At 41.6% G+C, this 25,447-nt stretch overlaps 1 protein-coding gene across 13 annotated transcripts; it reads left to right on the top strand.

The window, feature by feature from the left end:
• On the top strand, positions 1–24,458 carry atxn2 (ataxin 2). Of its 13 annotated transcripts, none has more exons than XM_061038681.1 (26): positions 2–541; positions 2,383–2,413; positions 2,741–2,800; positions 3,314–3,385; positions 4,645–4,795; positions 5,759–5,773; positions 8,073–8,197; positions 8,404–8,495; positions 9,077–9,265; positions 10,180–10,352; positions 10,670–10,918; positions 13,305–13,490; positions 13,616–13,795; positions 13,892–13,999; positions 14,146–14,216; positions 14,331–14,689; positions 14,789–14,852; positions 14,961–15,107; positions 16,057–16,074; positions 16,679–16,751; positions 17,915–18,108; positions 19,128–19,254; positions 19,370–19,561; positions 20,933–21,144; positions 22,690–22,867; positions 23,645–24,458. In XM_061038681.1, the coding sequence occupies exons 1-26, from the start codon at positions 432–434 to the stop codon at positions 23,671–23,673; spliced, it is 3,405 nt and encodes a 1,134-aa protein (XP_060894664.1). In that variant the 5' UTR covers positions 2–431; the 3' UTR covers positions 23,674–24,458. The 13 variants fall into 13 exon arrangements, with proteins under 13 accessions (XP_060894671.1, XP_060894664.1, XP_060894663.1 ...); XM_061038680.1 differs by having other exon boundaries at positions 14,325–14,689; positions 16,679–16,745; XM_061038677.1 differs by having other exon boundaries at positions 14,325–14,689.
• The last annotated feature ends 989 nt before the right edge of the window (positions 24,459–25,447 follow it).

Raw genomic sequence — 25,447 nt, 5'->3', positions numbered from 1 at the left:
CAGACTGTTTTGGTCTTTTCGCTGTTAGCAACGGAAAGAACCCGAGATAGCTGTAAACCCTATTTAGAGATAACAGATTTTTCGTTAGGATTAGACACAACAAACCGACAAGAGGTGTTACACCCATGTTTATTTTTGGAAGAGTGATTTGCGCGTGTTGTCTTTTTTTTTTTAATTACACGTTTTTCAGTTTTAATGGGAATTGTACAGATTGCTAATTTAGCTAGCAACCGTTAGCTTCTTAGCATAGCATCGTCCTCAAGAGACACATTGACATTAGCCTGATAGCTAAGCCCGATCTTTTAAGGATTGCTAACCAGCTGTCACCCCAAAAAAACCCACACACACACAGCGACTCGTCTTAAAGCTTTTTTTTTTTCGTTGCGGTGTGAAGCTGCTCGTTTTCAAACGCCGTCTTTTATGGGATCACCATGTCAATGAAGGCCGGTGGTAATCGCAGCAAGCCCGGCGGAGGCAGCACAGCTGGTGCCGCCGCCTCCGGTGCCGGAGGAAGCGGCGGGGGAAGACAGAACATGGGCAGGTCTGTGTGGATTTAAAACGTCAACTAAAGCCAAATTAAAACAATACTGGTGGATAATGCGGACAGTTTCCAGTCCGTACACACAGTCGCGTCCATCAGTGGCAGTTTTGAGAGATGACATTTTGGTTAAATGGTGTAAAAGTAGTGGACGGCGTGCGGGCCTTTTTTACGCCTTTTGGCCGTCCAGCAGTGTAACGTTATGCTGCTCAGCTAGTGAGGCCTGTCAGCTGGCTCTAATAATGTTGCAACTTCGACGTAACGTTACCTCCTCTTGCACTTTATGTTGCGCCTATCATCATGCTCTCTGACTGTGTCTTTGTTTTTACAGTTGTTTTGGTTGGACAGTCACATTTTTCCCCCACGTGTGAAGCCGATATCAGTTTTATGGAGTCAATTTAGCTCGCGTTAATTAGCCATTTGACAGCCCATGCTTGATATTCAATGCACTTGCCTCTTGCTTGCTAACGGGACGTGCTGTTCTACGCGAGAGCAAATATTTCTCCTTTGCATCTTACTGTCATTTAATGTGGTGTATTACCGCAACATTGCTGCAACGGGATTGCCTAGAAATTGATATAAAGCGTGTGGGCGCACACGAGAAAGGGGCGGGTGTGGAGACGAGGGGGTGAGGAGGGGGATGTGGGGGGGGGGGGGGATATTAGACCGACGGGCTTTCAACCTTGACGTTGCCATCGCTGCTGTTCGTATGAAATAATGTCCTTGAAGCATGCCATCTCTGTTATATGTGGTCCTAAGATAAAGCCAACACATTGTGTGAGTGTAGGAGCTGCATGCGTATTGTGGTTATGGGAGGTGTTAATACGGTCAGGCTTCTATTCACCGGTCACTAGGACAGTACGTCCCATTCATTGCGTAGGTTTTTATCTATTGAGGCCGTGCGAAGAAATTGTAAAATAAGACTTGTCCTGTTTCACGTATGTACAGCTTATTACATTTCCAAATTAGTTGTATTTGTTCCGTCATTAATCTTTTGGACCAAGACAAGTGAGCCTCTTATTCTTATACTACAATAGATATAATGTAGGGAAAGTGGCCATTGCCTTCATTGTATCGTGTGTGAATGCCTGGCTACGTGCCAGCTGCTGAACAAGGTGCATTTTAGGACATGCTTGGAAAAAAAAATGTAGGCTACTGTGTGTTTGGCTGGCAGCCGCTTGCAACATTTTTTCTAACCAGCAAAATACCTTTTCCTCTTGTGAGGAATTCACAAATCTGTGTTGCATTCAAGCATGAAATGAATTTGAATTTTCTAGATATCTAATTTTGTAACATGCAATGGTGGCTCTTGAATATCTTTAGGCATTTACCCCATCTCCTTCTGAGATTTCAGTCATTCATTTGTACAGTTGCCCCCATCAGTGGGTACTGTATTTCAGTTTTCAGTATATGATAATAGCCCCTTTCAGATTGCACAACAGCGTCGTTACTAGGTTCCGCCGTCATTTGCGTATTAAGACATTGTTATTGATTCCGCAAAGGCATTATGTTGATGTCCCAATCTGTGGACTCACATTGCCTTACGACATTGCTGAAGCGCAAGAGAGCACGGCACAGCGGAAGCTCCACGTATACAAACACACACAGCGCTGCGCTCCCCCACTGGCATCCCCGATCCCGTCTTGTCACTGCAACGATTCTGTTACTACCTCGGACTACGTCATAGAGAGGGGGGGATCCCTTTGTTCCCCCATTACGTCCCACAACAATTATATTGAAAGCGAAACCTCACAGGGACGTAAGCACGGCACCTTGAAACGGCAATCTGAATAGGGCTAATAATGATGGTGATGGTGAGTTTGACACATTGCCATTTTTTTCAGGGGCAGACACAGTGGTAAAGGTCCTGCAGCTGTAAGTAACTGGTTTATTGTGAGTTTTCTGTTGCCTGAATGAAGTATTTCATGAAAGAAAAATAGCTGTTTTTGGAAACCCACACACTACTGTAGATCAATGCTTACTCTTGTCCATTCTGTTCATTCACCTGGAGGTGGGGACATCGTTTTGAAAGGCATGCAATTAGTTTTAAAGTGGCAAAGAATGGATTTCAGATAAAGTATAAATAAAGTGGTTGGATTTCATTTTTTCGAATGACTTATGAATGTTACAGATGTCCTTAGTGTTGCATAATTTTTTTGCACGTTGGAAATATCAGATATTAACTGTGTTTTTTTTCTTTAGGTCATTTTCAATGGGGTATATGCAAATATGAGGATGGTCCATGTCTTGACTTCAGTGGTGGTATGTTCACTTTGTATTATCTATGTAATAATAGAGGAAAAAGCCCAGTGGCTAAAGGAAAAACATCTTGTCTGAAACTTCAATGTGAATAACGCTTACACTAGTCTTGTCCTGTTTATCCTGTTTATGATTAATGTTGTGTTATGACGTGTTGTAATGGTTGCATTGTCAAGTCTGTTGTGAGGACCCCAGGAAGAATAGCTGTTGTAATGCTGCAGCTAATGGGGATCCTAATAAACTAAACTAAGTTAGTTTGTAACAGCAGAAGGTCTATGTCTCTGACTGCCTGCTGTTTCTTCAAAAATGTCTACGCTGCTATAAACAAAACCTGTGTGATTTGTAGAGACAGCTGGTTGAAAGAATCAAAGCAGAGATTGATCCATGGGTTATTTGTTTTACAACACATGGCTCTCTGAATTTATTTTGTAAAGGTGTAAATAGAATTTTACACATCATCTGATGAGCAGATCATTTATAAGTATATTGAATAATGATACACCTATTGATTTATAGGGGGCCAAGTGTGAGCTGAAAGTGAAAAACGGAGCGGTCTATGAGGGAGTATTTAAGACATACGGCCCAGAGGTAAGTATCAAACAATTCAATGTTATTCAATTAAAAGTGGAACTAGAGCCGTGATTTTCTCGGTAGCAGTAATACAAATTAAAGTTAACTGTGCTGGGAGTAACTGCCCACCAAGTAGCCAATAGCAGCTTCACTCCTGAGGTTGTAAAGACAAAGATCGCCCTTTCTATCTTTCCTTTTATGGTGGAGAGGCATGCAGCCCTTCATCCTCCCTTTTAGGTTGAAGTATTCCATATTATCTCTCCTGTGGGGGAAAATGTATTTTGCACAAATCAAAAGCTTAACCTGAGCAATTTTTTTAGTTTCTGAAAGGTAGTTTGTCTTTATGTTTAGATCTTGGCGGAATGTCGGTAACATAAATACTCTCTAGCATATATCTTAATATCTGTTTTCTAACGTTTTTGTGACCGAAATGTGAGTAGGCCTGGCAGGATACCCCAAAATAAATAGAATTTGGTTCGTTTGCAGGCAAACACACCACTTTGTTTTAAGACCAAAACCAAGCATCACATTTGGCTTTTATTATCACAGTGTGTGCAAGCGGTGCAGTCAAACATGGTGAAGTATTCACCAAGCTGTACTCACCATGCTGCTCCACACTGTCTTATTGTCAACAATTTAATCTCTGGATGCAGGACTTGCATTTTCCATTCTCTCATTTAGCATTGTACTAGTTGTTGTATAACTGATTGTTTTGAGGAAATTGGAGTTGGTTTCAGCTCATATTGCAATGAACAAGTCCCTCATTGTGATCTGAACGCCAATCAGCTCAAACTCCATTTATTCATGTCAGTCAGACTTAAGTTCATATATGCTATCAGCCAATGAACCTAGAGACTTTTCTGTTGGTAATACTGGCATACTGAGCCATATTGGCAGATTTTCAGTCCAATCAAACACACCAAGGGATATACTTAATTATGTCCTCTTTTCTCTGGTTTTGCTTTTCAGGATTGTCTTTATTTTTTATGTATTGATCATGTTTAGTTTTTTGTCTGAAAATAGCACAGGAAGGATTCTACACTGTCTTTGAACCTAGGGTGATCTCTTCTTGTTTAAACAAACATAAATTTAATACACAGCATAGATTTAATAAATATCCTCCTTTAGAAGCTGGAACCAGAGAATAGTTACAGTAACTGGATGTTTGAAACAATGCATGGTGGCGTACGTGTCTCATCTTTCCTGTACACGGTAAAGGCTGTCTTTGTGATTCAGATTGCCCTTTAATCCATTTTAACAAAAACTTACTCCTGCAGTGTGACCTGGTGTTGGATGCAGCCCACAGAAAGAGCCCAGAGCCGAGCATAGCCCCCAGGAAGGAAGATATTGTGGAGAGCATCATTTTCAAGGCCTCAGATGTTGTAGTAGTGACCTTCAAAGATGTGGACCTCAATTTTGCCAGGAAAGGTACTGAGGGCGTTTGTGTAGACACGTTTTCTCACAATAGCAGTCTTTATGTACCCAGTCTTGTTCATACTAAAAGCTCATGAAGCATACACATTCTAGCTAGGTTAGTTTGTATTCATTGCACACACAAAAACAAACATATTCAAAAATACACATCAGTATACACACAACATATTGATCCTTTTCAGTCTGTATTTGCTACCTTGATGTCACAGAGGCTTTGCCATAAGTTACATCTTGTGTGTCTGCTCTGAGTGTCCAGTCATTGAAGACTAATGGGATGTATTGATTGATCCAGAGGTTGCCCTGGCACAGCAAGGACACTCAATAAAGGCTGAATGAGTCTTCTTCATCTAATTCATCTTGACCCTCACAATTCTCCTTTGAACGATAATAGACTGTGTGGCCGAGTTTTATTTGGTCAAACTGAGAGTTTTGTTGTATGATTTCAGGAGGTGGTACTGCACTGGTCCCACTTCTGACATTATCTTTAATCTTCTGCAGAGGAGTACAACATCTAGAGCTCAATTTGTATGTTAGTGATCCTAAGTTGTTTAAGCTCCATTCCCATGGGACTAGTCTTACCAGAGGACCTCACGTGATGTACTGATTAGAAATGTCCTTTTTGTTTTTACAAGGTACATGCTGTTCACCATCTCACTAGCTCAGACCAGGGACATGGGGAGTCAAAAGCTTTAAAATAAACACATTCAAGTTGTAAATAAATGAGGCTGAATTTCCATTTTAAGCTTTTACATGGATGATACACATAACATTTTTTTAAACTTTTATTTATCCAGGTTAGTCCCATTGAGATGAGAGCTCTCTTTTTCAAGGGAGATGCACATCCTGACATTGTTGATTAGAAAGTAGAATGTTGGTTTAATGGCCAGTCAGTCATTCTGTATTTTAGTCCATCTTTTGATTTTGTTGTCTGTCTGTCTCCCCTCTCTGATGGTCTAGTCTCCTCTGACACAGGTAATATATGGCTGTTTTCTCTTCTCTCACATCTCTGTATGCACCCAAACAAATCTGTGAAGCTCTTCTCGAGGCTTGAGGCTGATCTCTTCTCACCTTTTGACTGCATTTTGAATTAAACTTGATTTGGGGAATTTAGGGATAAACAATCTGAATATAAGAATCAAATGCCTGCCTCATTCGTGCTGTATCTTCTGACGAGATCCTTAATTGTCTTTTGATTGGATGTTGCTTTCTGTGGAAGTATTTCTCTTTAACAGGCTGTTAAGTTGAACTTTCAAGTTTAGCAGAGGTTAAAATAAAGACCTGTCTTCCTAACATTGACATTAGACTGTATGTATGTACGGGCCTATGCCTGGTATAAGATACATAAAGTTAATAGTTGAAAGAGTAGGGCTGCAAAATTAATGGCAATTTCATTTGCATGTGCAATGAACACATTGCAAAAGTCTAAATTAACGGCAATAAATAAATTATTTTATGCAACCAAGCTATGCTTTTTAACTCTGCATGTGTACATGTCACCTATTAGATGAAGGCCTGGGTATAACGGCCACGCTTTCACACCTTTTTCCTGTAGAATAAAAAATGTTGCAAACAAAGGTATTGTGTAAAACATGAAGAAAAGCAAATATAAAAAATGAATTATGGCTTATATGCACTGTTAATTTATGTTTTTCTTAATCCACTTTATATCAGTACGGAAATATTGAACAATATTATCCCATATTGCATATTTTACTCTTGTCGTGCAGTCCTAGTAAAAGGTATGAAAAAGTAGGAAATTAAGACTTGTATTGATACATGCCACTAAATTCCACATCCAGACACAGATGTGGAATTTAGGCTAACGATGAACAACAGTATGGTTATTATTTCTTATTTTAACTTTTCTAAGTTACAATCAGAGCAAGAAGGAAATGATTGAACCCTTAAACATGATTCCATTGAAAGCAACAGATTGAAATCTAGTGTCCCGCATGAGCACCAAAATCTGCTTCCTGAGCATTGTATGAAAAATCAACTTATGAAAAGATGTTTAATTTGGTTTGGCCCCGTGGTGCTTTGAGGTCATGGGATTGACTGCAATCTAAATGCATGTTTGCTTACCCCTCACTTTGCCCACATTTGATTTGTAATCCTTATTTTATGTATGATTTCCTGAATGGACAGAGTGCATAGAGCATTTCAACAACCTCTACTAAAACAATCCAGTCGTGTAATGCTGAAGTCAGACTACACTATCGTTTTGTGTTTCGATGGTCATTGTCCGATTAGGCGATCACAGACACATACATTAGTTCCGTGACTTGACCGACAGATCACACCGTGGTACCCGACTAATCATCGACGCTGACACCCGGAAAGAAGACTGTAATCATAAAACATTACAGTCAAATTAAAACTTTCCTCTGTCTCAAAGTTCAATCTCTTAGCATCAACTTTATCATTCTTCTTTCGCTTCACCATTTTGTTTATTCACCCTCGTAACCACTGTGCGTGCAGATCACTCTGTGCTCTCATTGGCCAACATAAATGCAGGCGTCCCAGATGAGGCATCCCAGATGTGGCCTTGATTGTCTCTTACCATGACACACAGCACGAGATAAAACGATTTTAAATTTTCGGGGGTTGATGGGTCCCAAATCCCTACGTTTGCAAGATCGCGCTTATATGTAGTCTGACCTCGGCATTAGTCCAACTTCATGTATGGTGCCAATCTAATACTTCTGAACTTAATCTGTGGGATGAGTTTGGACAGCTGAGTTATGTAACACCAGGTGGCTGATATGCTTTGTGCAACAAGTCCATGGGTACCACTTCTGAGGACTTCAGAGCAGACTTGGGCTGACAGGAGATGGGAATTCCTTTCAAAAGTCATATAAAGGGGGTCTCAGGCTGTCACAGGCTAAGACAGTGCTTGGGGAGTATATATTTTATTTCTATACAAAGCAAACCTTTTGACCAATCCTGAACCCTTTTATCTTTGTTACTTTTACCAAGGCCAGCTTGAACGATGGCTCAATCAATTTTGAAAGGATTTTTCTGAATCCAGTCAGCCTCATGTCTGATTGTCAGTGGGTGTACCTGGTGGACAACTCTTACCTCTTTATAAACCTTTGCTGTCAGAGCTTGTGGCAGAAGCTCTTGAGGCATGATTGCTTCCCTGCATACACAGTGAGAGTGCAGCAATGTGACTGTATACCATCCTGAGTGTGTGTGTGTGTGTGTACACTAGTGTGTGTGTTTGTGCAAGGCAGTCTGCTGTACATAGATATGTGTTCTCTGTGTGCTGCAGACAATTTCACAGATGCAGCAGTGAGCACTAGGATCAATGGCGAGCATAAAGAGAAAGATCTAGAGCCTTGGGATGGAGGAGAGACCCACAACTCTGACAGCCTCGAGTCTCTGGATACAGATGTGGTGAGAAAACAGACACAGACTTAACAAACCATTGATGCTGCACAAACAATAGAATCTATACTGTTCTCTTGTATGGTAACTTGTATGTTTGATAGTGAAGGAAGGTTTGAGTTTGTGTGCTGTGATACAAACCAATGACAAGATGTGTATGTATAGAGCTTTTGTGAAATTCTCCCTCTCTGCTCCTCACTCTTTCTTTATTTCAGTCAAACGGGTGGGATCCAAATGACATGTTCAAGTACAATGAGGAGAAATATGGAGTCTTGTCTACATATGACAGCAGCCTGTCTACATATACGTAAGCTTCCCTCTGTCCATGTGTCTTTCTTTTTGTGTACATTTTGCTATGAAACAATGTCTTTTCTGGAGAAATATTAATATCTCTATTAATATCTGGGGTCAGCAACTTCCCCTCCAACATGTTTTACTTTCTAAACTGAGTGTGTAATGAACAGTGAAATGTAAGCCTCCAATAGGAACCATGATTAGTTCACACTGTTTGTACAGTAGTGAGTCCAGCCCCCCAGAAAGTTTAATCTTAAATCTTATCTTTTTAGGATGATCTTTGAAATAAATCTGACAGTGACGTCAAGTCATGACAGTTCAGCTGCACAAGCTTGTGGAATACATTACCAGCCGCATCTTCTATAGCAATATGTTGTTGTCCTTTTTTTTTTGCCTAGAGTGTTTTTTTCTCTCTAAATAATATTTAAAATGTAAAGGAAATGACTGACAATATGATATAGAATTCCAGGCGCAATATTCTGTAGTGTTGCTTAAACCTACGCAGTATCACTCTTGAATCGTGTCTAGACCTGATGAAAAAGAGTTAACCTTGATTTCAGACCCTCCCTGTTTTGACCTGAGCTTGTTCCCTAGGGTCCCCCTGGAGCGGGACAACTCAGAAGAGTTCCTCAAGAGGGAGGCGCGTGCTGCCCAGCTGGCGGAAGAGATTGAGGCCAGTGCAACATACAAAGCCCGCGTAGCCCTGGAGAACGATGAACGCTCTGAGGAGGAGAAATATACTGCTGTGGTGCGAGGGGAAAGAGAGTCTCACACACTCAGCAGGTGAGACATTACACATGTACAAACATGCTGCAATACATACCTCTTTTAGGGGTGACTGTGTGTCAGTGCAGACCGTGCAGTTCTCACGGTTGGTAATTATTCCTATTGGAAATGCAGTAGTACAAAATTGCTGCATTTCCATTTTTTCATTGTAAATATTAGAATTTATGGCGCTGGTTTAGCATTAAATCGAGATTGTTAATATTTGTAAATGTTGTCACCTTTGGGAACATGCATGATTCACATTTTATTGCTACAAATCAGAACAGCCTGTTTTTTTAAACCAGAAGCAACATGTTCATGCTTTTAGACTTGCTATAAATATCAACAGAGATTATTCATCATCCTGGGGTGCTGAAGTGTCCCCCGGGTTCTGTGTTGACTGAGACAGACCTGGAGAGAGAGATGCAGCTTTCACACTGGTATATGCTCTCTAAAAACTAAACTTCCAGTGACCGATATTAAACTGAGTCAAGAGAAAGATTGATGGACCAGCATGGCACAAAGTGAAGTTTTTAAATATGCTTTATACCAGCAGGTTATACACAATACAACATCAATTATTTTTTGGCAGTAAAGTTCTTACCATCAAAGAGCAAAGATCAGAGTACGTGTACATATATTGTTTACATAAGGCTTGTAAAAGGGGTCTGAGGTAGAGGGCTCAGCCACATGCATTAGGAGAATAATCAAGCCTTACATGGAGGCAACGTAATTCCAGTAAACTCGCTAAATAGACAGCAGCTGTTCCTTGAACAAATACTTCCTTAGCGGGTAGAGAAACATCATTATTTTTGGCCGATTTGGAGAAGTAATTAGCTGAATGTTAAAGACTGATTCCCCACAGTGTTATCCTAACGTGTCTCTGACTGTATTGTGTGTGTGTCTGTGTGTGTGTGTGTCTGTGAGTGCAGAGAGAACAAGTACATTCCTCCAGGTCAGAGGAACAGGGAGGCGATGTCGTGGGGACCGGGACGTCAGAATTCCCCCCGTCTGGCTCAGAGTTCATCTGGACCGTCAGCTCCTCGACCAGGACCCCACGACTACAGTCCCAGCTCTGGGGCTGACCAGAGGGTGGTCAATGGAGGTAAGATGAATGCATCACACACACAAACCTATTGTGTTTTTGCTGCAAACTTAATGCATTGGTTAGTCTATATATTGACCCCTTGTGAACCTTTTACTCTTAAGATTTGCTGGTCGCTGGTCTAGGGTCTCTAGGAAGTTCAGATTTGTTGTAGTTGGTTGTTTATTTAAAGCATTTATTCTGTGATCATATTATTCTTGTCTTGCCCTTCTTTCTCATGTGGTTAATCTCTCCCTTTTTTCTGTTCCTACCATACCTTTGTTTTCGCCACTTTAACTGGTTGTCATCCTTTTATCATTTGTCCTTCCCTCCTTTAGGTCCATCCCATTGGCCCTCACCCTGTCCGTCTCCTTCCTCCCGCCCCCCCTCTCGTTACCAGTCTGGCCCCTCCTCCCTGCCTCCTCGGGCGACCACGCCCACCAGGCCACCCTCCAGACCCCCCTCTCGACCTTCCAGGCCTCCCTCTCACTCATCCCATCCTTCCTACCCCTCCTCCCCATCCTCTTTTTCTCACCATGGGCCCACGTCTCCAGCCAACACCCTGCCCAAACGCATGTCTTCAGAAGGTACCCACATCAGTGTGGAGTAGATCTGGGCAAAGGCATACGTTGAAGGTTATTGGATTGAGCTCAAAATCAAAAGAAAATTATTGTCTTTATGTTAAAAAAGTGTCTTAACAGTTAATAAGAAAACTAGTCAATTTGCCCAGGTCTAGTGTGAAACAACACAAAAAGGTGAAGTTGCTTTTTAAACCTGATTTGGGGTCAGATTTGTAATTTTCATGCCAAATACTCATGATGATTCAGTAGGCCACAAAGCTGATCCTTCGTCAGTGCATCAGGCAGCTTCACCTTGGCATGTGGGTGCAACACGATGTGTGCTGTGCTTTCTGTTAAGCAAAAGAGTTATGCCTCCACAAGACCTCAACATGTTTTCTGTTAAAGCAGGCAAGAGTAACCGAACTTATCATTGAGCTTTTCTTCTGTGAACCTCCTCTGCTAAGATGTTTTTTCAGTGTGTTGCATTTCTGATGACACCCAGTATCACTTACGGCCAGAATTGTCATCTGTTGTACCTGTAAAGATAACATTATTTAAGCAAAAGCACTTAGAAAAGGAGGTATTAAAGAAGAATGTGTGGCTGTCACAGGCCTGTCATAAGACTGTCCTATCATTCGGTTGTCTAGATGTCTAACCTGCTTGTCTACCTACCTGTGCAAGCTCTGCCGCTGCACTAAGTATGCATGATAGGAGTCTTCCATAAGCTAAAACTAGCAAGCTAGTTACACAAGTATAGCCAAGTAGAAGTAGTTGAACTAGGTTAGCAATAACAACAATGTGTTGCGCTCTCTGAAGTTGTCCTGTGGACTTGTCCTACAGTAGTAGGGAGGCAGTAAACATTCATGTGTGCTTTGTGTGCAGTTGCTTTGTCATTTTTTTCCATTAATCGTAAGGCTACCGTGGTATATACAAGCTAACCACGGTGAATAACTTCACCTCACCTTATGTTCGTATGGAAACAATGGCAACTGCACTGGTACCTAAACCAAATGTAACTTTGTCCCTTTGGAAACATTTCAGCTTTAAGCCAAATGAAAAAGGAGAACCAGCTAATTTAGATGATGCAATTTGTAAAATCTGCGGCCAAAAGATCCGTGTGAAAGGAGGAAACATCTAATTTGAGATATCACATCGCAAATGGTATTTGGCATGCAAGATTATTTTGATTTTTACTATTTTTCATTAACAATAACACCGTGACAATCAGTGACTAAGACAAACAATCACGCCACGGAACAGTGTGCATGGGAGCGGCGCAGCAGACACTGTCCAGCGCCTGGTGCTGATCAGAGTGGCATTTTTCAAAAGAATATAATAAATAAAAGTCACAATCAAAATAATCTTTCAGGCAAGATATTATTGCTGGTGGGCCAGATTCTGACACCTGAGTCACAAACAAATTAGCTAAATAAATAAAAAGGGGCTGGTGTGAAAATACTGCATACCGCACTATTGAGCCACCCTGGATCACTGCGGTGGGAATTCCTTCACTGCGACATCTCCCTAATTAGATACTTTAAAAAAAAAAAAAAGAATGCTATTTTTACTGTTTTCTCAGAAGTTGCCTTCCCCTTGCTTTTAGACCAAGTGAACACTTTAACCACTTAACCCTTGTTACATGTTGAATCTAATCTGCTAGAGTACTGAGCTAAAATATTAAGGGCTGCTGCCTCACATTTAGCGTATTTATACATTACAATTTATGGATACTTTGACACAAAGGCATAATTAAAGTGGAATATTTTAAAGTGGGTGTACTGAAGACACTCATTCAACATTGGCAACGTTTCTGTGCCAACATGTTGCCAATCTATTTGTGCAATTTAGACATTATACAGGAGCTTGTTTGCAAATTGAACCCATTATTGGGTGCCTAGGACTTCTGATTGTTTAACCATGTTTGTAAAACAGGTATTGATATGGTTTGATTTTTACTAGTATCATATCGAAGTATAAATTCTGGTATCGTGACAACCGTACTGTTTAAATTCTTTCTGTGTGACTGCACAAGCTCTACTAAAGAGTTATCTTTGAACACCGGTGTCCACCTCACGTTCATTACCGTCTTCCCGATTCTCATCTCCCACCTCACTTGGCTGTGGTTTGATAAGTGTGCTGTGTTGTTGGATCACTTTTACAGGATCATGTGCAGTTTTTCCACTAACATGCATGTAAACAAATAACATTAGTGATGTTTGAACCACAAATTAAGATATAATCAGTGCAGATGTGTTGGGTTTTTTTCAAGAGCTTTTGTGTAACACAGGTTAGTTAAGAGGCAGATCTTCACAGCAGAGTGTTAGGACGCTGTTCACCTCACTCCCACTGTCACATCAAAGAGTTCTGTCCGTCTTCAGCTTTTTTCTTTTTTCTTTTTTCTTTTTTACTTCAGGTCCACCCAGAATGTCTCCAAAATCACAGCGGACACCTCGTGCTCACAGAGTGCCACCCTGCCGGACTACTGGAGTCCCCCCAGGAGTGGACTTAATTTCCCACAATGCCCCTGGAGAGGTCCCAGTGACTCCACCAACCAGGAGCAGCTCCTCTGGAGGGACATGGTCATCAGTAGTTAGTGGAGGTAGAACACTTCTGAATGTCCTTTTTTTAAAATCTATTCATTGTTTGCTTGTGCGTCAGTAGATTAAAGTGAGTTACATCATGTGATCACCCTCAGATCATCTCATTTCTTCCTGTCCTCTTCAGCTCACAGACCTCGCTCCCCCCGACAGAACAGTATGGGTGGAGCGTCCCCTGGCTCCTCCTCCATACCTTCACCCCAGACAGGAGCAACACCTGTGGAAACTGCTGCCACACCAACATCAACTTCCTCCCCTACTGCTGCTAGCCCCGCCCCCGGCATGGTCGCCTCTCCATTAGCAGATGGTACACTTGAGGGTTATGATATAAGAGATGCTATGTTTGATATGAAAAAACTAATTGCTGTGTACTTGGATATTAATAATTTCCTGCTCTCTACAGCAAAGGAGTGTCGTGTTCAGGAAACAAGGCAAACATCCCCAATGGCAAACAAGGAGAATATCAAGCCCTTGGACAGCTCACCCAGTATCACCAGACCAGTCTGTAAAGGTACAGGACACACTGGACAACATTACTAATTCAAGAAAGCAATGCTTTAAACTTAACCTGATTTTTCTTTAGCCTTAGTTCTCATTAATTTTGAAAAATGAATGTCTTCATCCTAAAGCATGCCTCTCTCTTTCCTCCTGCTACAGGACCCCCTTCTATGGCATCAGACCACAGAAAACAAATAGATAATTTAAAGAAATTTAGTGTCGATTTTAGGGTAAGTATTTTTTTCATTTCCATGTTTTAGAAATGTTCAAATCTTACCAAACAAACTCATGCTCATGAGCTTGTGTGTGTATCTCCTGAGTGGTCTTCTCATTTTAAGTTGCAGTCTAGTTCAAACTCTGACCCCGCCTTTGACCAGATGATGACCAAGCCGCCCAGAGATCCAGCGGACAAGCCGAAAGACCTTCCCCTGGACAAAGCCTCCGCGGCTGGGCGGGAGGGCCTCGATGACGGTGCTGTGATTGCTGCAAGTGCCCCCGGTTGTGCCCCTGCTCCATCTACCAACACCACCATCAACACCAGTAAGCCTGGCAGTCCCGCTGCGCTGTCTCCCTCTCCTTCAGCCCCAGACATGAAGAGGGCAGGGCTGGATGTGACATCACAGGGTGTTCAGACATCGGCCACGTCCTCATTCAGTGGAGCCAAGCATGAAGAAAAGGAGGAGAAAAAGGAGGCTGTGCAAGAGTGAGTGGAAATGACAGACTGAAACTGTGGAGCCTTTTTTAATCAAATTCTATTATGATTTAATAACTTCTCTAACTTCTTTACTTTGTTCTCCTGCAGTCAAGTGAGGAAGTCAACTCTGAACCCTAATGCCAATGAGTTTAAACCCAGGTTCAACACACAGGTCAGTAAGTTCTCCTGCTGTGAGACTTCATGATTTAAATGCCTCAAACTAAGATTGAGAGTTAACTTTAACTAACTTTGAGTCTCTTTAAATGCTCTCCTTCGTTAGCCCAAACCAGCCAACACTCCGACGCCTCCCCGGCCTCAGGGCCAGCCCAGCCCCTCCATCATGGTCCAGCAGCCCCAGGCTGTTTACGGCCAGACAGTATGCTTCCCACAGATGTATCCCCTCACACCTGTCAGCCCTGGAGTGCAGGTGAGACATTTACCAGTTTTCATAAATATGAATTATGAAGACAGAAGCGACTGACAATATTGATGACCCTAATCATTTGAAGTTCATTCAATTAAATCCCTTACAACCATCACCATTTTCTCAGCATGTCAGCTTCTGTTTGCCCTTTTTTTTCTTTCCTTTTTTGCACATTTTATCATTTTGTAAGCATGCCATCATAATTTTACCCAGATTTCTTTATTCATTATTTTAATAGGCTATAGGGCTGGAGCTTTATTCATTCTCTTTTTTCCCACTACAGCGCTACAAACATTCTCATATCATCCTGCATGAGTGTCATGTTTTTTCTAATCCGCTTTCTGTAAGAACTAGCTGTAATCTGAAAATGTAAACTTTTCTAGTTGTCTACTTTCTAAGTGCTTCAAGCCAGTTTACTATCTTATTATTAAAGACACAAGCTAGCGACGGCTCCAAATGCTGCAGTCAAATGCTCATTTTGAACAAAAAATTGCTCAAACTTTGCCCTTTTTTTTTTTTTTTACTGGTTTACATCACTGGATCTGTTTTTTTGGGAGCAACAAACTTCTGCAGATAATTTTCAGTCATAATTTTCCCTTATCCACCGAAATTCAGATATTTGTCTGAAAAAAGCACGGTGACTCAAAGTCCTTCAGAGAACAGCTCTTTATACTTACATGCCTTTTTCTTCTTCTTCTCTTTGGTGTACACTTCATATTCATACCTTCATTCATTCTTTTTCCCTTGGTCATCCTCCAGACATTGGTATCTGTCAGATTATTATTTTCATATAAAAATATGACATCAGTCGTCTGTAATAAATATCTTCTGTGTTGCTTTAAGAAAAACTTGGTGATCCAACATCAGACACGTGTAAACGTACTTTGGTGAACAACTAAAGAGTGGTTCTCTTTCCCTTTTCTCCCCCTCCTCCTCTCTCTTGCTCCATTAGAAAAGCATAATATGGAAGGTTTGTGAATTTTTTTTAATCCTTTTTTTTTTTCTTTTCCTTTTTTTAAGGCCAATCAGTGAGATGTTCTGCTTGCTTGTTGAATTAATGCCATCAGATGTTGGTTTGCCAACTTCTTACTGCAATTTCAACTGTCATCACAGATGGACTTATATAACTTAATCTTTTTTCTATTGGCTTCATCTATTCACTGAACAACTGGCTGAAAGCTAATAGGAGCCTCTCTGTCTTTGCTACAGTCCTGTTTGTAAGATAAATGCATGAGTTCTAATGTTTAAGCGTTAAGGAATGGACCATGACGAGCAGTCATTGGGTTGAATTCATAGTTCAAAACACTTTCTTTCTGCCCAATGATAGACGGGTATAGATTATGCATGTGACCCAAGGTAAGATATATTTCCCACAATCTCACATCCACAAAGGTTTAGAAGTTAGACATTTTTTGTATGTGTTGGTTTGTGCTGAGTAGATGTTCCAGCCCCACAGAACGGTTAAGACAGGTCATCAGACATTTGTCTATGAATTGAGGGTTGGTTTTAATTTTGTTCTAAGAAGTTTGAAAATAAAGCTGTTTTCTTCATCCTTACTCCTCTCCTCACTCCAGTCTCCAGCTATGTACCAGGTTCAGATGCCACATATGACAGTCAGCCAGTCTAAACCCTACAGACCAGGTAAAGGTGAGAATGACCTCTGCTTTATCTCACTTCGCCCCTGACCTGCAACTATCTCTCTCTCCCTCTCTCTCTCCCTCTCTCCCTCTCTCTATCTCTGCATCTCTCCTACTTAAGCTGACTAAATAGATCGTTTGGTAAAATGACTGCGATGGCCCCAATTAATGATGTCATTTTGTTTAGGAGGTCATGTTTGAGTTGGATTATATTCATGAACTTTGCGTTCTCTCAAAAGGTGTTTGTCTCAGCTTCAGGAAGTACCTTAGTCGTCATAATACATTTAGATTCATTCAGTCACTCAACCTTCATTTAATCTCTAGAAATCAATAAGGACATGCCCTCATGTTCAATGACGTGGAGAGAACACAAAACAAATAGATTACAAATATAAAGAACGAATATATAAATTATAATAAATATATTATTCTAAATAGATGATAATTAACAGGACAATTAGCAAGGAAATAATATTGAGATGGGGTATTAATAAGACTTTTTTAACTACCTATGCTTGGCTAGCTATTTCCTTTCACTTTGTTTTGGACAAGTTTTCTAAAAGGGATTGTTTTGGGTAAATCTGTATAAACATATAGATACACATGAATCTGAATTTGTAGTCAAGGGCCAAGATGTGTCTGTGGCCTTTTTGCATGTATTAAATAGGACAGCTGAAGAGGGACAGGAAATGTTGGGAGGAGAAAGTGGGGGATGACATGCAGCGAAGGGGCGGGGTCAGATTCTAAAACATGGCCTCTGCAATTATAACTGCTAGGCTATCGGTGCCTCCACCTTTAAGTTGTAACCGGTGTAGTTCGTATGCAATAAATAAAGAGTGAGTGGTGAAGGCATTGGCAAGATGTAATTAGCTATCTTTTCTGGAACAGTTTGTTAAAGGAGCAAAACACAGATGAGACAGTTTTGGTAGCGATAACCCATTATCTGAAAACATCTTTGAGGGTGTTTCTCATCTTTGTAGAGATGGATTAAAGAAAGGTCATCTTTCAATCAGGGACCTTTATATAGGTGCCAACGCAGTGAAAAAAAAAAAAAGTGCCTCTGTCATAACCAGTGGTCATTTTCCTAACTCCTCATCGATTCCAATCAGGTCGGTATTGATTATATTAAACTAAAACTTCTTCTCCACATAAATTCTTTACATGAACCTCCAGTACCCAACATGCCCCAGCAGAGGTCAGACCAGCACCACCCACCAGGCACGCCCACCATGATGCATCCAGCGACAGCAGCAGGACCCCCTATTGTAGCACAGAGCCCCGCCTACTCTGCTCAGTACTTCACCTGCAGCCCTCAGCAATTCACCAGTCAGCCGCTGGTTCAGCAGATGACACATTACCAATCACAGGTATGGTGTATTCCTTTTCTACCACTACCAAAACAAAAAAATGCAATCATTAGCAGCTTATTAAGCAATGCCCAGTCCAGAAGGCTCCCCTATTAAGACCCATATGTAACTATCACTGTTAGTCTGGTCCAATCAGTGAGAGCTGGCACTCTTTATGTCTCCCAGCTGTTTACTACTTTGTCTGACAGATGCATGCAGCCCAGCAGCCTGACAGAGTGCCAGCATGATGCCAGCCTCCCATCACATCTGATTTGTGGAGCAGAGTACATTCTCTCCCCCCTGAAGTGTTGTAAGCAAGCAGTAGAACACAGAGGAGTAAACTGAAGGCCACATTCAAATCAGGGATGGGAGTAAGATTTATTTGTATTGCTTTTAACAATAAAGAAAGTGAACACACAATGTGGTATAAAATTGGGAAGGGAGGGGAATGGAAGAGAATTCTGAATTTGGAAAGTAGTTTAAATCAGACTCCGAAACCATATATTGGAACACCTGGAGAACAGAGGCCCACTTTTTCACCATCTGCCTGCTGTATGAAACTTTAAAAAGGTTCCTCTTTGCATTTTCAGCGTAGATGGAGAAATGGCAAACTAGAAATGGGAATGGATGGGCATGACATTCAGAAAAACCTGCAACAAAAGTGCACTCTTACCACTGAGGTACCAATGTACTCCAACCAGTGTTAGTTTTGACAAGAAATATGAATTTAATCTTAGTCATATTCAGGTTTTGTTTTGACCATGGGTTTGGGCCAGTCAGATTTCAGAACTTTCCCTGGCTTCCCAAGGGAGCTCTACCTCTCTGCATACTGTGTATTTAGTTGTGGTAACCCAGCCCAGTAACAGCAGCGGCAAGCCTGTAAAAATGATGTATGGAAATAATGACTCTGCTTACAATGATATCTTTTGTTGGTCAATCAGAGGCATCCTTATGCACTTGTTCATAACTGGTTAAAATCAGTTAAACACACTGGCTCTGATGTGTTGTCCATCTCTTGTGTGACCTTGTGTGTCCTCCAGGCGCAGCATGTGTTCAGTCCAGTAATGCAGGGCAGTGCCAGGATGATGGCGCCTCCCACACATGGACAGCCCAGCCTTGTCTCTTCCTCAACTACACAGTACCCGGAGCAGACACACACCATGTATGGTACGGAAGCCCAGAACTTGTTTGTTGTTCAAACGAGAGTGTGTTGGTCAGAGTGTCCGTCCAGTGTCTCTGTTTTACACTTTCATCCTCACCCACACTGATTCCTGTCCCACAGTGTCTCCAGGGCCAATGCCTCAGCAGTACCCACACCCCAGTGCCACCTTGCACCCTCACCCTCAGCATCCCCAGCCCTCTGCTACGCCTACAGGCCAGGGCCAGCAGGGTGGTCCCCCTCAACATGGAGGTCCACAAAGCCACCCAGCTGCTAGCCCAGTCCAGCACCCACAGCACCAACAGGCAGCAGCAGGTGAGCAGAATAGAATAAAATGTTAATTGTACAGGTGTATACGACGAAAGTCTTTTGCACAGCCTGAGTGGACCTCAAAGTACCATAGAATTAAAACAAATATAAATATAGGTCAAATTTTAAATAGTAAATCCTGTACATACTGTACATATGCTGAGTCTGTTGGTGCATCCTTTGATTGATTTGTAGCACTTTCCGGAGGGCAGTGGGTGAAACAGGTAGTGGTTAGGGTGAGATGTGTCCTTGAGGATGCAGGATGTCTTTCGTAGGGAGTGGATGTGTAGATGTCATCCTGGGCAGGCAGAAGTGTGTTTATGATATTCTGTGCTGCATGGATGATCCTCTGTAGGGCCTTCCTGTCAGCCACAGAACTGCTGCCATACCACACCAGGATTCAATGCAGCAGTATGCTCTCAAAGGCGCACTGGTAGAAAATCGCCAGCAGCTGTTGTGTAAGATTATCCTTCCTGAGTGTCGTCAGGAAGTAGAGCTGCCGTTGTGCTTTTTTAACCAAGGAACGTGTTTTGATAGTCAAAGTGAGATCTTCTGAGATGTGGGTGCACAGGAACCTGAAACTGGAGAATTTCCCCACTGTCCGTCCGTTAATGTGCAGTGGTTGGTGATTGTCATGTTTTTTTCCTAAAGTCAGCAATCTTTTTCTTTTCTTTTTTTTTTTTTGCATGTGTGTTTTGAGTGCCAGATTGTTTTCCCTGCACCAGCTTCTGTTCCTCCTCTCTGTATGCACACTGGTCGCTCTCAGAGATCAGCCCCACCAGTTTTGTATCATCTGCAAATGTTCTGATTATGTTCGACTGTGCACCAATCCATCACACAGAGGTATACCGAGAGTACAGGAGCCTGTTTGCTCTGTAAGCATATTGGTGTGGGTCCAAGGTGGGTGGGAGAGCAGCCTTAATGTGCTTGAGGATCAATCTCTCCAAGCACTTCATTATGATAGCTGTCAGTGCTATTGGTCTTGTAGTCATTTAGGCCAGTAATTGCTGTGTGTTTTGGAACTGGCAGTATTGAGGCTGTCTTTCTATGTGGGAACACTGCACTATCCCAGCAATTGATTGAAAATGTGTGTGAATACCTCGGTTAACTCTGCAGCACAATCTCTGATAAGCCGGCCTAAAACACCATCTGGGCCAATTGCTTTTCGCACAGTGATGTTGTGGAGTGTGTGTGTGTGTGTGACCGCAGCAGTCTGTAAGATGAGTGTCTGGATGTTGGGAGCTGACGGTGGAGATGTGGTCATGGCAGTCTCTGTCCTCTCCACCTCGTGACGGCCATAGTAGAGATCTGCCCGTGTGGAAGAGCCGGATGCTTTGATTTTTGTGTTTTTATTGAAATGTGTTTCATTTGTTTTAGCTGCAGCAGCAGCCCAGGCCCTCCACCTGGCCAACCAGGCCCCGCAGCAGCAGATGTACTCAACCTTGGCCCCCACTCCCCCCTCCATGACCCCAGGACCCAACCCTCAGTCTCCCCAGGCATCGTTCCCCTCTGCCCAGCAGACAGTCTACATCCACCCACAGCAGGTGCAGCACGGCTACAACCACAACCACATGGCACATGTGCAGCAGGTGAGTCACAGCGTGCTCTCAGCGGGCTGAACAAGAGATCAGACTAAGAGTGTTTCCTTTACCTGCACGCAATGTTCCCTTTTCAAATCACGATCGACCTGTGTGTGCACATAAAACGCCCTCTATGCGCCCACATTCAACCTTAAATGGTCAATGCAAAGCGCCTCATGAACGAAAATACATACAAACGAGCGTGCAGATCAAAGGTTTGCAGCGCTGGATCACGGCAACCACTAGAAGTTAGCCAAAGAAAATAAACATTCTCACCAAGAAATGGTGCTTGTGAACGGAGTGGAGATGAGAGAGAACATATTGTTTATATCAATGAACATTTTTTAACTGTTGGCCACATTTTATTGTGGCAGACTCTATCTGCACTGTGACTAATTCTGAGGATTTATAGGCCTACGGTACTTAATTTCCACACTTCACTATTTTACACAATAAATACGTGTAGGTGATGAAGATGTGCTGAGTAAAGAAGGCAAAGTGTGTTAAACAGCCACCGCCGTGTCTCTGTGCGTCTTACAGATCAGTAATCTTTAAACTACAAATCCCACTTGATGATGTACGCATGTTATTAGATTTATATTAGAGCTGGACGAATTAACCAGCCAGTCAATAATATCGGACGATATTAACATTTTAAGTGACTATTGGTATCAGCTCATTTTATCTCAATGTGGCAATATTACTCAATTTGTACCAGTGAAATAGCATTTCATTCAAGTACTGTTGAACTGAAGTAGCTACCCACACAAGATAAGTTACATGTGAGAAAACATGATTCATATATAGATGAAAAATACTTTTAACCATTTCCATTCCAATTCAAAAAAATAGAAGTGTCTGAATGCTAACTTTTCAGGCTATGAGGTTTGGATCTGTCCACTTAGAGTAAGACGAGAGTGTTATTGAAGCTTGAACCCTGAGACTCATGATGATGCAAGAGACGCTGCAAATAATGCTGGGCAGACTTCCAGTATGAACTTCAATATTAAATAATCACCACTAAAGTCATTCAAAAAACTAGACATCGTATCTTCTACCTTTGACTGTGAATGTTAAATACTAACAGCTTAAGAGGTTTTTGTTGTTCTGTATTAGTGAACTCTTAAGAGGTAAGCTAGAGGAGTGTATGCTAAGCTAGGCTAATCGCATCCTGCACCAGCTGCAGTCTCGATACACTAAAATATACTCATTAGCTTAGCCTCATGTTTGTGTGTTTCTCTCCATTTGTTTTTCTGATATTAACCATTTCAGACAGATATTTATGTTTGCCTGTTTAAAGAAAGCTAAAACATCTGATGAGGGCTTACGTTACATTGATAAAAATCAAACATGCCTCTTTGATTTGATTTATGCTTTATTCCATCATCCACACCCAATGATCCAAAGGGTCAAAAGTACAGCGCTGACAGCTGCCACTGTTTTTAGTGTGGTGGTGTCGATTTCTCTGTTCCATCTTTTAATGACCTCTTCTTCCTTTTTGTCTGTTACCTCTCACTATCACACACACACACACACTCTGTCTGTTACACCTAGGCCCATATGCAGTCTGGTATGGTGCCGTCTCACCACCCGGGGCAAACCCACCCCACCATGATGCTGATGGCTACCCAGGGTCCTCCGGGGGGTCCGCAGCCCCAAATGCCCCAGCAGGCACTCAACCACATACCTGTTTCTTCCACCACACATTTCTCCTACCTAGCACATCCACAAGGTCAGTTCATTTTATCAACCAGCACACACCTGCCGGGTGGAAACTTGTTAAATGTGTATTTTTCTTATTCTTTGACTCTGTAACGTCAGCTGTCACAAGTGATGACAGTCTTGTAAACTGCGACAGGAATAGTTGTAGTGACACCAGATGGCCCGCTGAATTTGAGCGTCTCTTAGCAGATCTAACAATGAAATCTGCCAGACTGAAAAAAAGACAGCTCGCTCATTTACGCTGGCAGTGTTTCTTGATAAATTATTCTAAAGAGGTGAAGCCGTGGCAGGAAACAAGACAGCGGGTGGATTATCCTTTTTTTACTCTGTCCTCTCTCTTTATCAAACAAATTGCCTGAGCATTATTTAAATTAAACACATATGTATAACCTGTATTTCTTCAAACTATGCATACAAGGTACAGCTATGCAAACAGTCAGTCAAGTTTCCTAAACAAAATCACGGATTATAGAACGTATTGAGCTTTTTTATGTCTCCATAAAAATCTAATAATATGTCAAATGTGTCTTTTGCATGTAAAATTCCTTCTTGGTTTAAAAAGTGATTATTATCTGTAGTACTGAAGAAGTTTAATGCAATTATGGAACATGATCACCACGTTTGTGCAGCACAGACTGCTGCATCTTTTAATTATCTTCATAGTCTGTTATTGTTGATGATGAGCAAGAGAGACAAGACAAATGGAAAACAATGTGAGCTAAACAATTGTACAAAGTCACTGAATGCATATTTTTTTTTCCGTTTCCCCCATTTTGTCTGTCTGCAGTGCAACCTCATCATCAGCAGCAGCTGTAGATAGAGGGCGCCAGTGAGCCGAGGGACCCGCTCTGCGTCGCACTTCTCAGCCCGAGCCTTCATAACCAGGCGAGGAAGAGAATGAGAGTCCCTCCCTCTCCTCTCGTTCCTCATCTTCACCAGACATGCTTCACATCAGCTTCTCCCTCCCCTCCCTCCTTCCCTCCCTGACTAGGCAATAAGAGAATGTTAACAGGTTGATGCAGTGACATGTTTTAACAAGCTAGAGAGTTGTATCGGACATGACTGATCCTTTTCAGCCCCTGATATCTGCAAAAATAACACACAAACATAAACACACAAACAACACACACACTTTCAGGGGTCCCAAATTGCAATTTGAGTCCGCTTGCCAAGTAAGATGTGGAAGAGAGAATGAGAGTAACTAATCAGTGAGAGTGAAGAAGAAAATTCAACTGGAACTTGTATTTTGTCTGCACCTTGTTATAAAAAAAAATCTTCCAACCTTTAAACAGTATTAATCTTACTGTTTATTGCTGCTGCTATGTGCTGCGTTTGTTTCCAGACTACATGAAAAGTTTCTAACCAAACTAAAAAAAAACGAAACCCGACGAGAAGCTTCCTGAGAAATGAACACGTTTAGCAGCCGAGAGGACAGGAGAAACGTTATTTATGAAATTATAATGGCTGAGGTGATCAAATCCCACTTCTCACCTGACCCTTATGTAACTTTTAAGTTAAAACTTTTACTTTGTAGATAATATAAATAATTTAAAAAATGAGCAAAAAAACTTAAAAACAATAAAAAAGTTTTAAAAACTGAATGGCTTCCTGTGGTTGCTTTGCATTGTGTGTGTGTCGTATCTGTTATTCATGAACAGGAGTCCAGACACTGCTTATAGACGATCTGTGAAGTCTGTCTGTACAGCGGTGCTGATTCAGTAAATACTCTACCCAAATATCAATCAGAAGTCTGAGTCCTTCAGAGGAGAACGAGTCGTTCAATGTTTTTTGTTTTAGATTAATTTTTGGGCTTTTCATACCTTTATTGTAGAGATGGATAGTGGATAGGGTGGGAAATCAGGGAACGAGAGGGGGGAATGACTTGCAGGAAAGGAGCCACTGGTTGGATTCGACCATGCGCCACCCGCGCCCCAAGAGTCGTTCTATCTTAAAAAAAAGTTTCTGAGATCAGAGCTTCAGAACTTAACCTACCTGTGAACCTCTGGTTTTTAGTTTTCATTCTCCCGTATGAAGACTTGTGCACAAAGCAACACACAGGATAGAGAAGAAGCAAATATTGAATAAAGCACAGTTTATCTTTTAGGCAATGACAGATCTTAGCTTAGAGCACAAGATGTCATTTGATAATGCCCTTTGGAGCTCCTGAAGCCAAAAAACAGAAATATGTTTTCTCAAGTTAGATGATGATTTGTTTTGTGCACCAAGCATAACTTATCTCTACAAAATAAATTATCTTGTGCACACAAGATGATGATGTTCCTTTTCGGGGTTTGAGGGGTTCTTTAGAATACTGAATCTGCATTTTCATTCAAATATAATATTAATTTACCCATTTTCAGACCTAAGTGAGCTGTGGCCTGTTTTTTTGTTTGTAGCTTACTGAAACTCATTAGCTACTTCACAATGTTCTTATCTAGCTAGCATTAGTTTATTCTTGGCAAGAAAACAAATCAGAGTTTTCTAAAATTACCAACTGTTATTTTATTAATCTTTCTTGTTAATTTGTTAAGAGTAACATGTTTTATTGTATTCTGGCTTTTGATAGCAGAGGAATGGCACATGTCAAAAC

The sequence above is a fragment of the Labrus mixtus genome, chromosome 5, assembly GCF_963584025.1.
Source record: "Labrus mixtus chromosome 5, fLabMix1.1, whole genome shotgun sequence".
Classification (NCBI taxonomy): Eukaryota; Metazoa; Chordata; class Actinopteri; order Labriformes; family Labridae; genus Labrus; species Labrus mixtus.
This window is presented reverse-complemented; position numbering and strand designations above follow the sequence as displayed.